Source organism: Dryobates pubescens, chromosome 15 (assembly GCF_014839835.1).
Source record: "Dryobates pubescens isolate bDryPub1 chromosome 15, bDryPub1.pri, whole genome shotgun sequence".
In the NCBI taxonomy this organism is placed as follows: Eukaryota; Metazoa; Chordata; class Aves; order Piciformes; family Picidae; genus Dryobates; species Dryobates pubescens.
The window spans coordinates 24,339,328-24,352,864 of NC_071626.1; the positions used below are offsets into that span (position 1 = coordinate 24,339,328).

General features: G+C 47.0%; 1 protein-coding gene across 1 annotated transcript in view; it reads left to right on the top strand.

Moving 5' to 3' along the window:
- The window catches only part of MICAL3 (microtubule associated monooxygenase, calponin and LIM domain containing 3), a 203,789-nt gene that overhangs the window by 78,086 nt on the left and 112,166 nt on the right, over window positions 1-13,537 (top strand). The window contains exons 3-10 of the mRNA XM_054167732.1: window positions 1,681-1,888; window positions 3,591-3,707; window positions 4,379-4,480; window positions 5,942-6,097; window positions 9,304-9,404; window positions 9,975-10,232; window positions 11,132-11,247; window positions 12,935-13,061. Coding sequence (XP_054023707.1) covers window positions 1,681-1,888; window positions 3,591-3,707; window positions 4,379-4,480; window positions 5,942-6,097; window positions 9,304-9,404; window positions 9,975-10,232; window positions 11,132-11,247; window positions 12,935-13,061 — 1,185 coding nt within the window. The remainder of the gene's footprint in view (window positions 1-1,680; window positions 1,889-3,590; window positions 3,708-4,378; window positions 4,481-5,941; window positions 6,098-9,303; window positions 9,405-9,974; window positions 10,233-11,131; window positions 11,248-12,934; window positions 13,062-13,537) is intronic.

The following is a 13,537-nucleotide window of genomic DNA, read 5'->3' on the forward strand; positions in this document are numbered from 1 at the left end:
AAATGATCTTGCTCTATCATTTGTTTCTCCAAGTACTTCCCAGCACAAAACATGCAGCAATTTCATGTTGTTGAGTTGTTCACTAGCCTCTAATAGTCTTTGTGAGTGGAGTGGAAAAAGATGGGAGAAGAGGAAAGACCTTTGATTTGAATAAATCTTATGAAGAGCAACTGACAGAGCTGGGGGTGTTTAGTTCAAAAAAGAGGAGGGGAGACCTCATGGCTCTACGACTACTGGGAAGGACATTGTGGAGAGATTGGTGCTGGTCTGTTCTCACAGGTGATTAGTGACAGTGACAGAACAAGAGGGAATAGTCTCAAGCCACAGCAGGGCAGGGTTAGGCTGGACAGTAAGAAGAATTTGTTCCCAGCAAGAGTGGTCAGGCCTTGGAATGTGCTGCCCAGGGAGGTGGTGGAGTCACCAGCACTGGATGTGTTTAAAGGTTGTTTAGATGTGGTGCCTGGGGCTATGGTTTAGAGGTGACCCTTGTAGAGTAGGGTTCTGGGTTGGGCTTGGTGATCCTGAGGGTCTTTTCCAACCTGAATGTTTCTGTGATATGACAAAAGTTAGGATGGAGAAAACCAACCAATTGATAAATGTCACACCGAGTTTGCATTTACCTGGTGTTTACCTACATGAAGCTTCCTCTGCTGCCTTAGTAGAAGCAGCAGCATAGGCACATCAGAGTCCTCTAATTTCACCCTTGTGCTGCTGTGAATGTTAGCACCTCATGTGTGTATCTGCTGTAGCCATTGCTGTGCTACTCACTGAGCTGGAATTTCTGGTGTTACTGAAGATGTTTCTCAAGAAAGGAAAAATTGGCCTTTTTCTTTTTTAACCTTTTAAGGAACAAAATCAACTGATGGAGTGGTAGAGGGAGAAGCCTTAAGCATTGTCCCCTAGGTGCTTACACAGCTTGGAGCATATACCATAGAACAGTAGAATCAACCAGGCTGAAAAAGACCATAGAGATCATCAAGTCCAAGCTGTCACCTAACACCTCTGGACAACTAAGCCATGGCTCCAAGTGCCACATCCAATCCTTTTCTGAACACCTCCAGGGATGGGGACTCCACCACCTCCCTGGGCAGCACATTCCAATGGCAAATTACTCTTTCAGGGAAGAACTTTCTCCTCACTTCCAGCCTAAACTTCCCCTGGCACAGCTTAAGACTGTGTCCTCTTGTTCTGGTGTTAGTTGCCTGGGAGAAGAGACCAATCCCCACCTGGCTACAACCTCCTTTTAGGTGGTTGTAGAGAGCAAGAAGGTCTCCCCCGAGCCTTCTCTTCTCCAGGCTAAGCAACCCCAGCTCCTTCAGCCTCTCCTTTGTAGGGCTTGTGCTTGAGACCTCTCCTTAGCCTCATTGCCCTTCTTGGACACGCATAGCTGCCACTACCTCGTCAGCTATTCATAAGCAAAGGCTGCAAACAGCCAGTTTGCTTGCCTGGGTCTCCAGACTTTTCACTGCTCTGTGATAGGCTTTTTTTGGGCAGGATGCAGTTACAGCTTTAAGGTGTCGGTGGCAGAACATGGCAGAGAACACCAGAAAGACTGCTGTGAGATTTCAACTCATTGCAGATGAAGAGCACTTCCTCCTAAAGCTGCAGGACGCTGGGAAGCTGGGCTACAAATGTTTCCTCTTGGGGCTGGGGAGTCACTTTGTGCGATTCGTGTTGCAGTGTCTGATAATTGGGGCTGGACCCTGCGGCCTTCGCACAGCCATCGACCTGTCGTTCCTGGGAGCCAAGGTGGTGGTCATCGAGAAGAGGGATGCCTTCTCCCGCAACAACGTGCTGCACTTGTGGCCCTTCACCATCCACGACCTGAGGGGGCTTGGCGCCAAGAAGTTCTACGGCAAATTCTGTGCGGGCTCCATAGACCATATCAGTAAGTACAGCTGCTGCTGGACGCGGCGGCTCCGGCGTGGTCTGTGAGGTCCCTTCCAAGCCTGGCAGGTCTGTGATTCTGCTCTTCACAGGGGAAGTGCAGGTGAAGGTGTGGGGTAGCTCATTAAAATTTAACCTGTGTTTTCATGTCCTTGTGGGGAAAAAGCAGCTGCATGCATTTTGGGCTAGACCCACACAGGAAAGAAAGGCATTGTCATGAGGTTATCACACACACACTGGTGTCCTCCTGTCCTATCGTGGTAGTTTTAGGCTATGCCTTTAAAACTTAGCTGCAGATTTCAAGCAGGAAAGTAGAAAAATATAACTAAATCACTATTGGGTGTAAAAAGGAAAACAAAAGACTCTTGTGAACAAATTCATTGGATAAATGTCTGAGATAAGAGAAGTTGTATCATAACAACTCCTCACATTTCACTTTCATTCCCATTCCTTTTCTCTTCTCTTCTGATCTTCGTTGATTTGCTTTGCCCGGGAGAGAACTTTTCAGGCTGAAAAGTTAATGCTGGGGGGAAACTTCAACCCCCCACACCTCCTGTCCTCCTAGGCCATATCTTCTTGCTGTGCTGGAAAGTACATTTAAGTTTCAGCCTTTTGTTTTCAAGTGGACAGTTTTCCTGGTTTTGCAGCTGCCTCATTATTCTCTCTCTCCTGATTGTTGTAAGTGACTCGCAACAAAAAAATGACTGAATGCTTTTGAATGTTCTTCAGTATCCAGTATCACTAAGGTTGGAAGAGACCTCAAAGATCATCAAGTCCAACCTGTCACTACTGCCCACTGCAGGCTTGAACTCACAACCTTCCCATTAAGGGTCTTATGTGCTACCAACTGAGTGAATATTCATCTGGAAGAAGGAGGAACAATTTTAGCTTTGTTGGGTTTTGGGAGGGTGAAGATATTTTCAGGAATGCTGCCAGCCTGTGAATAAGTTTTGGTCAAATAGAGGTTTGCACGTTAAAGCAGAGAATAGTTTTGATGATTCTCCAATCCTGAGCAGTCGGTCTCCTTGGGAGGCTGCACACTTTGGTGAAGCTGGAGGCCTTTTAAAAACTTCCTTCTTTTTCCAAAACCTTACTGGATGGGGCACAGCCAGGTCTTGCCCACCAGTCCTCCACTGGGCATAAGTGGGAAGCATGAAGTGGCACAAACTTAGTAGATGAAATGTAGGTTCTTGTCCAGAGGTGCCTGCCTTCAGATGAATAGAGCTTGCTCACTGTCTGTTTCATATCCACTACCTATGTTAAGAGGAAGGAGGTGGTGAGGAATTGCATTTGGTTCGGCTAAGCTGGAGTTGCCCTCAGTATCACAGAGGTGTTAGGATGAAGCTTCAGTTTAGTATTACAGCTGGGCTGATCAAATGGCTAGTTGCTGTCTGTGACAGGAGTGCTCTCCTCCTTCCCTCTTTTGGAGTGCATGTTCCCTTCTTGCTGATTTGTGGACTGAAACACAAAGGAAGTGTTCTATCTGTTCCTTGAAAAGGGCTGGATTTTCAGCCGTATGGAAGTTCCTTGGCATTCCCTGACGTGCATCAGCGCAGCCTGGGTGGAGTGCTGGGAACACAGCGGGGAAAAAGTGGCACTGGCCTATGAAGTCAATTTATCAGTGCTATCCAACAGAGACACAGGGGCACTTGTGCTTCATTTGTTTTTATTCTTTTCTTCTTTCTTCCTTTGCTCTTTTGCAGGTATCCGTCAGCTCCAACTTATCCTTTTAAAGGTGGCCTTGATCTTGGGAATAGAGATCCATGTCAATGTGGAATTTCAGGGGCTTGTTTACCCTCCTGAGGATCAGGAGAACGAAAGCAAGTAGCATTGAAATGGGTAGTAGAGAAAGGGGAAGTTATGGTAGGATACAGACTCGTACTCCTTACCCCTGCTTGTGACTCCTTTCCTCATGATCCATTAATAAGAGTAGTTCTTAATCCACTTTTGCTTGAATTTTTAGGAGGATTTATTTTTTCTAGTGACAAATTCAAATTAGTTACTCTGTGACAGTAAATCACACAGAAATAGACCAAGACACAGCAGATGGTAATTGCCTCTAAAACATTTAAGCTATTGCATTTAGAAGATAGCTTTTTAAAACAGCACCTTTCCTTGCATTCCCTGAGGATCTTTATATCAGTGAATGCTCCTGGCTGCATTTCTTGTATCTTTTTGAAACCTGTTCTCTGATTCAGGTGGGAGGTAGTGGCTTAATTGGCTTTTGCCATCCTGTTAACTGACTAGCTGGTAGAGAAGCTATATAGATTATGGTGATCCTTAAAGGTAATAGCTGAAGGGGTTTCACCAGAGCTGTCTGCCTCTGGTTAACACACAGTGGCTGTGCAAGTCAGCAATATCCCTGTCAAACAGATAGCTCTGCTGTGTCTTCACTGTGAGGAAGGGTTTGTGGATAGGAAAGAGTGGGTTTATATATTCACAGTATTATATAGTATGTTTATATAATCATTAACTTGGAGTTTATCAACAGGAATAGGTTGGCGTGCACTGGTCCACCCCAAAACCCACCCAGTATCTGAATATGAGTTTGAAGTAATCATTGGAGGAGATGGCAGGAGGAACACCTTAGAAGGTAATGGAGTCCATAATTTACTTTCAAATAGACTTTATTCTTAAATTAGTTGGAACAAAAATGGCCTGAAACATCCCAATCAAAATCTGGCAAGACATTTGGCAGGTGAAAGGGGAGATTGAACATCTGTGTAAGAATCCATTTGTATGACAGACACGTGGATCATCTTTCCTCTTGCTGTCCACTAGCAATGGAATTAGCTGCTTGAAAGCATGGATATTTATTCTGCATTGTTTTCTTTAGTTGAATATTGGTGTAGCTCTTTTGGGACCAGTCTTCTTCAAGATCTGTGTGGGTGCCATGGACAGTGGCATTGAGTGCACCCTCAGCAGGTTTGCTGATGACACCAAGCTGTTTGGTGCAGCAGACAGCTGGAGGGAAGGGATGCCACCCAGAGGGACCTGGACAGGCTGGAGAGGTGGGCACAAAACCTCATGAGGTTCAACAAGACCAAGGGCAGGGTCCTGCAGCTGGGTCAAAGCAATCCCAGGCACAAATCCAGGCTGGGCAGGGACTGGCTGGAAAGCAGCCCTGAGGAGAGAGACTTGGGGGTGCTGGGGGAGGAGAAGCTCAACCTGAGCTCTCAGTGTGCACTTGCAGCCCAGAAAGCCAATCAGATCCTGGGCTGCAGCAAGAGAAGTGTGGCCAGAAGGGCCAGGGAGGTGATTCTCCCCCTCTACTCAGCTCTGCTGAGACCCCACCTGGAGTCCTGCCTCCAGTTCTGGAGCCCCTATTCCAAGAGGGATATGGAGGTGCTGGAAGGTGTCCAGAGAAGGGCCAGGAGGACAAGCAGAGGGCTGGAGCACCTCTCCTGTGAGGACAGACTGAAGGAGTTGGGGCTGTTCAGTCTGGAGAAGAGAGGGCTCTGAGGTGACCTCATTGTGGCCTTTCAGTATCTGAAGGGGGCTCCAAGAAGGCTGGGGAGGGACTGCTCAGGATCTCAGGTAGTGATAGGACTAGGGGGAATGGAATGAAGCTGGAGGTGGGGAGATTCAGGCTGGAGGTGAGGAGGAAGTTCTTCCCCATGAGAGTGGTGAAGCCCTGGAATGGGTTGTCCAGGGAGGTGGTTGGGGCCCCATCCCTGGAGGTATTTAAGCCCAGGCTGGATGAGGCTCTGGCCACCTGCTGTAGTGTGAGGTGTCCCTGCCCATGGCAGGGGGGTTGGAACTAGATGATCCTTGAGGTCTCTTCCAACCCTGACAATTCTGTGATTCTGTGTAGTAGAGAATTCTATCTCAGTATTTGTAGTGTTTGGAAGAGGGGAAGGAAAGAGAGAAGAGTTTTTCCCTAAACAAGAACTTTTATTTCTCTGATGAAGCAGTTGTTGCTTTCTCTGGGAGGAATCTGTAATTGATCAGATGAGTTCTCAGTGTGGATTTTGTGAGGGCACCTGCTCGTGGCAGTGCTGGGCCTTCTCTGAAGCTGTGCTGCGGTTTTCACCGTTGCTGCTTTGCCCTTTAGGGTTTCGCCGGAAGGAGTTCCGTGGGAAGCTGGCGATTGCCATCACCGCAAACTTCATCAATCGCAACACCACAGCTGAAGCCAAAGTAGAAGAGATCAGCGGTGTGGCCTTCATATTCAACCAGAAGTTCTTCCAGGATCTACGAGAAGCCACAGGTTGGTTACCAGCTGATAGTTTTCCAGTGAAAACTCTCTCTGTGTTATTACAACTTCGTAACTCAGATATGGCAACGCCATGCTGGGGGCAGGAGTTGATCTGTTAGCGAGTAGAAGGGCTCTGCAGAGGGACCTTGACAGGCTGCACAGATGGGCAGAGTCCAACGGGATGGCATTCAACATGTCCAAGTGCCGGGGGGTGCACTTCGGCCACAACAACCCCGTGCAGTGCTGCAGGCTGGGGTCAGGGTGGCTGAGAGCTGCCAGACTGAAAGGGACCTGGGGGTGCTGGTTGAGAGCAGCTGAACATGAGCCAGTGGTGTGCCCAGGTGGCCAAGAAGGCCAATGGCATCCTGCATCAGGAACAGTGTGGCCATCAGGAGCAGGGAAGTCATTGTGCCCCTGTACTCAGCTCTAGTTAGGCCACACCTTGAGTCCTGTGTCCAGTTTAGGAAAGATGCTGAGTTGCTGGAAGGTGTCCAGAGAAGGGCAACAAAACTGGGGAGGGGTCTGGAGCACAGCCCTGTGAGGAGAGGCTGAGGGAGCTGGGGTTGCTTAGCCTGGAGAAGAGGAGGCTCAGGGGAGACCTTCTTGCTGTCTACAACTACCTGAAAGGAGGTTGTAGCCAGCTGGGGGTTGGTCTCTTCTCCCAGGCAACCAGCATCAGAACAAGAGGACACAGTCTCAAGCTGTGCCAGGGGCAGTTTAGGCTGGAGGTGAGGAGAAAGTTCTTCACTGAGAGAGTTGTTAGCCATTGGAATGTGCTGCCCAGGGAGGTGGTGGAGTCCCCATCCCTGGAGATGTTCAAAAAGGGATTGGATGTGGCACTTGGTGCCATGGTTTGGAAGTCATGAGGTGTTGGGTGACAGGTTGGACTTGATGATCTCTGAGGTCTTTTCCAACCTTATTGATTTTATGTTATCCTGTTTAATCAATAATTGAACATGCCATGGTCTAGTTGTGGGGTCTGTTGGGACAGGTTGGACTTGATGATCCTTGGGGTCTCTTCCAACCTTGGTTATACTGTGATACTGTGATCTTGTGCAGGGAGGTCAGTCACTGCTGTCTCTGGGGGTAGTTTTAGGCTATGCCTTTAAATTTGTTCACAGATCTTGAGCAGAGAAGTAGTAAAATGTAAGTAAATCACTATTGGCTGTCAAAAGGAGAATAAAGATAATGCCATTGGAAACATAAGGAACTTGCATTGGTTGTACCAAACCAGTTCTCTCTTCTGACTCTTTCGCTCTGGAGAGATACTAACCTGCTTCTGCTTGACCTTGGCTGCATTGTTTTGGTTAAGTCTAACAGCAACTTTCTCTGCTCCTTTCTCTTCTCCCTTTTGAACAGGGAGGTCTGGGTAGGGAGGGAAGGAGAAGCAAGTAGCCTCCCCTGGCCTTTGACCAGGGGGGTCCGTATAACCAAGATTGGAAGAGACCCCAAGGATCATCAAGTCCAACCTGTCCCAACAGACCTCACAACTAGACCATGGCACCAAGTGCCACATCCAATCCCCTCTTGAACACCTCCAGGGACGGTGACTCCACCACCTCCCTGGGCAGCACATTCCAATGACGAATGACTCGCTCAGTGAAGAACTTTTTCCTCACCTCGAGTCTAAACCTCCCCTGGCACAGCTTGAGACTGTGTCCCCTTGTTCTGGTGCTGGTTGCCTGGGAGAAGAGACCAACCCCTTCCTGTCTACAACCACCTTTCAAGTAGTTGTAGAGGGCAATGAGGTCACCTCTGATCCTTCTCTTCTCCAGGCTAAACAATCCCAGCTCCCTCAGCCTCTCCTCACAGGGCTGTGCTCAAGGCCTCTCCCCAGCCTTGTTGCCCTTCTCTGGACACCTTCAAGTGTCTCAAAGTCCTTCCTAAACTGAGGGGCCCAGAACTGGACACAGGACTCAAGGTGTGGCCTAACCAATGCAGAGTCCAGGGGCACAATGACCTCCCTGCTTCTGCTGGCCACACTATTCCTACTGCAGGCCAGGATGCCATTGGCCCTCTTGGCCACCTGGGCACACTGCTGGCTCATGTTTAGGCAGCTGTCAATCATCACCCCCAGGTCCCTCTCGGTTTGGCTGCTCTCCAGCCACTCTGACCCCAGCCTGTAGCTCTGCATGGGGTTGCCATGGCCAAAGTGCAGCCCCTGGCACTTGGACTTGTTGAATGCCATCCTGTTGGACTCTGCCCATCTGTCCAGTCGGTCGAGGTCCCTCTGCAGAGCCCTTCTGCCCTCTAACTGACTAACATCCGTTCCCAACTTAGTGTCATCTGCAAACTTGCTGATGACTGACTCAACCCCCTCATCCAGATCATCAATGAAGATGTTAAAGAGGACAGGGCCCAGCACTGATCCCTGGGGGATCAGTGTACTGTATATTTTGTGCATATTCCCTGCATTCCATTGTAGTTTGGCCTGTACATACAGCTTTCATTTGCTTCCAGCTGGGCTGGGCTGGCAAAGTTAATGTTGGGGGGAGAAATTTCAACCCACCACACTCTGCAATCAGACTTTTGCAGTTATTCCATGCAGGTGTACAAAGCAGATGTGAATCATTCAGATGTGTGTCTTTTTTCTTTCGTATCTGAAAGTTGAGATCTTATTTGCCTGAAGGTTTTCAGGAAATCTGAGTCCTAAATAGAAGAAAACCAAGCAATAATCTGACTCCTGAGTTGAGTTTCCTGTGTACTCCACATCTGAATGCAAACCTTTGAGCGATGAGAAATGCAGCATTATTCTTTTGTTTGTTTGTTTCAAACTAGAAAAGAGTAGATTTAGATGGGATGTTAAGAACAAGTTCTTTATGAAGGGAGTGGAATACTGGAACAGGTTGCCCAGGGAAGGAGTTGAGTCCACATCCCTGGAGATATTCACGGTGAGGCTTGACAGATCTCCGCGCAGCCTGGTCTGGTTGGGGATGTCCCTGCTGACTGTAGAAGGGGTTGGACTGGATGACCTTTGGAGGTCCCTTCCAACCCAGACCATTGTATGGTGTTGGAAGGGAGGTAGCTATATGCAGATGAACTGTGCTGATTGTGGTTTTGTGGAAGATTCAGCTTTTCAAGTCAGCAAAAGCAAGGGAGAAAGCTTCTTGGTGCTTCTCTCTATGGCTTTTTCATCACACAGTTTCAATTTACTTTCTTGTGTTGCACTTAATGTGTTACTTGTTCCTTCTCTACCATGTCTTTTGTTCTGTCACAAGGTATTGACTTGGAGAACATTGTCTACTACAAAGATGATACACACTACTTCGTCATGACTGCCAAAAAACAGAGCTTGCTGGAGAAAGGAGTGATACGGCATGTGAGTATTGGCTGTTCCTGGCTTCCCTAGGAACTCAGATTGTCTTGCACCCCTTGCTCTTAGTGTGCTGAAAGGAAGGAACCACACTCTTCTTCCAGTGTGTCATGTTTTTATGCAGGTGTCTTTTAGAATGCAAGTAGGCATGGCTAATGCCCTTCTGAAGTGTTTTGAGCCATCAGAAGACCTGTCCTCTCCCTCAGCAGGGATTGAAGAAACTATTGGCAGTTTACTTGTATCTTGTTCTGACACAAGCTCATGTAAAAGTCATTTGACCACAAATTAATAAGTAAAGATTAGGTCTTGTGCCTTTTGTCTGAAGAGTGTGTGAAGAGAAGTGCTCAGAAGTTTCTTAACCCTTTCACAGTCAGAAATGCTAGCACCGATTACTCTTTGCAATAAAAGATTTACTGCTTTTCTCTTGGAATTATAAACACAGATAGGAAAGAAAGCAAACCCAAAACCCTGTTGCAGTGGATTTGCAGGAATTTGAATGCCAGCTGTTGGTTTTGGTAGTCTTAAAATGCATTTGTGAACTTGGCTGTTTGACTTTGCCTTTTCTCTTTTTGGCAGGATTATGCTGACACAGAGTTACTACTGTCACGGGAGAATGTGGACCAGGAGGCTCTGCTCAACTATGCCAGAGAAGCAGCTGACTTTTCCACTAACCAGCAGCTACCATCACTGGACTTTGCCATCAATCACTATGGCCAGCCTGACGTGGCCATGTTTGACTTCACCTGCATGTACGCGTCGGAAAACGCAGCCCTGGTGCGAGAGCAGAACGGCCACCAGTTACTTGTGGCACTGGTTGGGGACAGTCTTCTAGAGGTTTGTGTTTTAAGCTGACCATGTGTAAACAGTGAACTGAAGCACAGGCACAAGCCATTGCACCCATTGCTCAATGATGTGCTGCCTGTAAGAGAATTACCATAAAGAAAAGCTGCTGTTTGTTGTATGATAGAGTAAGAGGTTTGAAGGCTGGATAGGAGCATTGGGAAGAGAGAGCTTTTCAGAATCCTAGAATGGTCTGGTTTGGAAAGGACCTCTAAAGGTCTTCTAGTCCAACTTCCTCTGCAGGAAGCGGGGATCAGGTTGCTCAGAGTCCTGTTGAGTGTCACCTTGAATATATCCAGGGATGGGGCCCCAAAACCTGTTCCAGTGCTGCAGAGTGGTGATGATCTTGCTTAAGAAAATGCATGCCAAGATTTTTCTCCAGTTATGTCTGTCCCATCTGCTTCTTATTGGGCAATTAGACTCTGTGCAAAACCTACTGTGGGCCTGTAAACAATTAACATTTTGTTGTTGGTTAAGAAGTGCAGTCTTGAAGCTGTTAAGACACCCCAGGTTATGAATTGTTTCTGGGAGCAGAGGAATATTTGGTTTGGGGAAGTTCATGGGCAATTCACCATACATCTAGTTTCATAGAATCACCAAGGTTGGAAGAGACCTCAAAGATCATCAAGTCCAACCTGTCACCACAGACCTCATGACTAAACCCTGGCACCAAGTGCCACATCCAATCCCCTCTTGAACACCTCCAGGGATGGGGACTCCACCACCTCCCTGGGCAGCACATTATTTCTTCTAGCTCAGTGGGAGCAGAGCTTTAAGCTAATTACTGAGCTATAATTTCCCAGTAGATTAGCAGCTGGAGATGATATTTGTTTAAGAATTTGCCTAACTGATGCTTTTCCTGTCTTTGCCTCTTTGGTAAACTGTAATATTAGCCCTTTTGGCCGATGGGAACCGGAATAGCCAGAGGGTTTCTGGCTGCAATGGACTCTGCTTGGATGGTACGCAGTTGGTCACTTGGAGCTAGTCCTCTGGAAGTTCTTGCAGAGAGGTAATAGAGAAATTCATTGCACTTTCAGTTCTGATCTAAGCTTCCCATGTCTCATCATTCATTCCAGTTACCTTTGATGCCAGTACATACACAGAACAGGAGATACAGATTCTCCTTGTTTTTAAAGGATGCTTGTGGTTACAACTCAGCTGAAGAAACAATTTCCTAAGGGGCTGATAAACTGAAGTATGTTTATAGAGGAATAAAAAGTGCTGCATCTGTTCTTGGTCCTAGTTTTAAAAGCACATGAGACAAGAGTCTACTCATTGGTATTACATGGAGATGTTTAGCCTGGCTTACTGTCACCAGCCTTGCCACAGCAAGCCAGGTGAAGATGCATGTGCTTTTAACACACCAAAGGCAAAAGTTCTTGACATGCTCTGTCTTGTAAATATCTCATATGGTTTTCTTTTAAGGAAGCTGTGACTTGCTTTTGTTTCATGTTCTCCTAAACTCTTGATTTTGTTTCATATAATCCAAACAACATCTTATGTTCCTTTGGTGTATTAAGGTCTTGATTTTTTTATCAAGTTTGACTGGTTTTTTAGTGACTCAAAGGGATCTGTCTCTTAGAGACAAGAACTTGAGTAATGAAAGAATAGAGTAAGTAAAAGCAACAGCTAGTGGACCTTAAGCACCTGCAGCTCCAGCCCATCAGGAATGATAGCATCATTTCAAAAAAATGCATTAATGGCACAACAGACATTTGCAATTCCATTTCTATTGAATTAGAGGAAGCCTAAGGATAATGTTGCAGTTGGAGCCAAGCTTCCCTCACCTTTCCATTAGTTATTTGCAGACAGCAGTAAGTTATTCCCTGAGCCTTCTCTTCTGTATGCTGAACAAACTCAGCTCCCTTGGCTTCTTCCTCTGAAGGCATGTGCTCCAGTCCCCTTGGTGGCACTCCTCCTGAGTCACTCCACTGTCTTAATCACAGAATGTTAGAGGTTGGAAGGGACCTCAAAAGATCATCCAGTCTGACCCCTCTGCCAGAGCAGGATCACCTAGAGCAGATCACACAGGAATGCGTCCAGGCATTTGAATGGCTCCAGAGGAGGAGACTCCACAAGCCTCCTGGGCAGCCTGGGAAACATGTTTTCACTCTCACAGTGAAAAAATGTGTTCTGGTGTTTCCATGGAACTTCCTATGCCTCAGCTTCCACCACTGCCCCTTGTCCTCTTGTTGGGCATCCCCTAGCAGAGCCTATACCTTTGTATCTTTACAAACATGAATGAGGTCACCTCTCAGTCTCCTCCTCTCCAAGCTACAGATCCCTTCGCTCCCTCGGGCTCTCCTCGTAAGGAAGATGTTCCACTCCCTTAACAGTTGCTAAATGTATTGTTTTACTCCCACCTTTTGACTTCTGGGGTTGTATTAAATTGCAGATTGTAATGCACCTACACTGAATCTTAGCTATTCAGTATCTGAAGTGATTAGCTTTCTGATCTGAATGCTTATTTCTGGGTAATTTGCTTACCAGCATTAGCAGTGAAGCATCACTTAAAAACAAATCCAATGACAACAAGAAGCAAACAAACCCAAACCAAACACAATCACAAAACCCCCACACCCCCACAAAACCTAAACCAAAGAAGCCAAGAAAAACAAAGCCCAAGCTTGGTTTGTTCTTGTGGTTTTGGTTTGGTTTTTTTAACTCTGGTTTGGTTTGTTCTTTGTTTCCCCAAGGGAAAGCATTTACAGGCTGCTGCCTCAGACCACCCCTGAGAATGTGAGTAAAAACTTCAGCCATTACAGCATTGATCCTGCCACCCGGTACCCCAACATCAACGTCAACTTCTTGAGGCCACAGCAGGTAACTGGACAAATGGTGCTTCTGAGTGCTTGGAACATGCATTGCCTTTCCTTGGGTGAAGCTATGCTAATGTTCTTGGGAGCAGATAGTGACCTGATGTAGCAGTACACCACGGAAGCAGCAAAATACATCGCAGAAACATTTTGGCTGAAAGAGACCTTTAAGATCATTGAGTCCCATCCAGCACTGCCAGGTCACCACTACACCATGCCCTTCAGCACCGCATCTACGTGGCTTTTAAAGCCCTCTAGGGATGGGGACTCTGCCACTGCCCTAGGCAACCTGTTGCAATCCTTCACAGCAAGAAGCACAGGGGAAGAGGAGTTCATTCCGTACACAGAGATACATCAGTCAAGAGTGGATTTCTGTACTCGAACAAATTCCTTGTTAGGAGCTTTTGGCTTTGCAGTTTTAACCATGCTGCAGTGATAGGTGAAATCTCTTCTCTGTGTGCTCACATGCATGGTCTCTGCAGT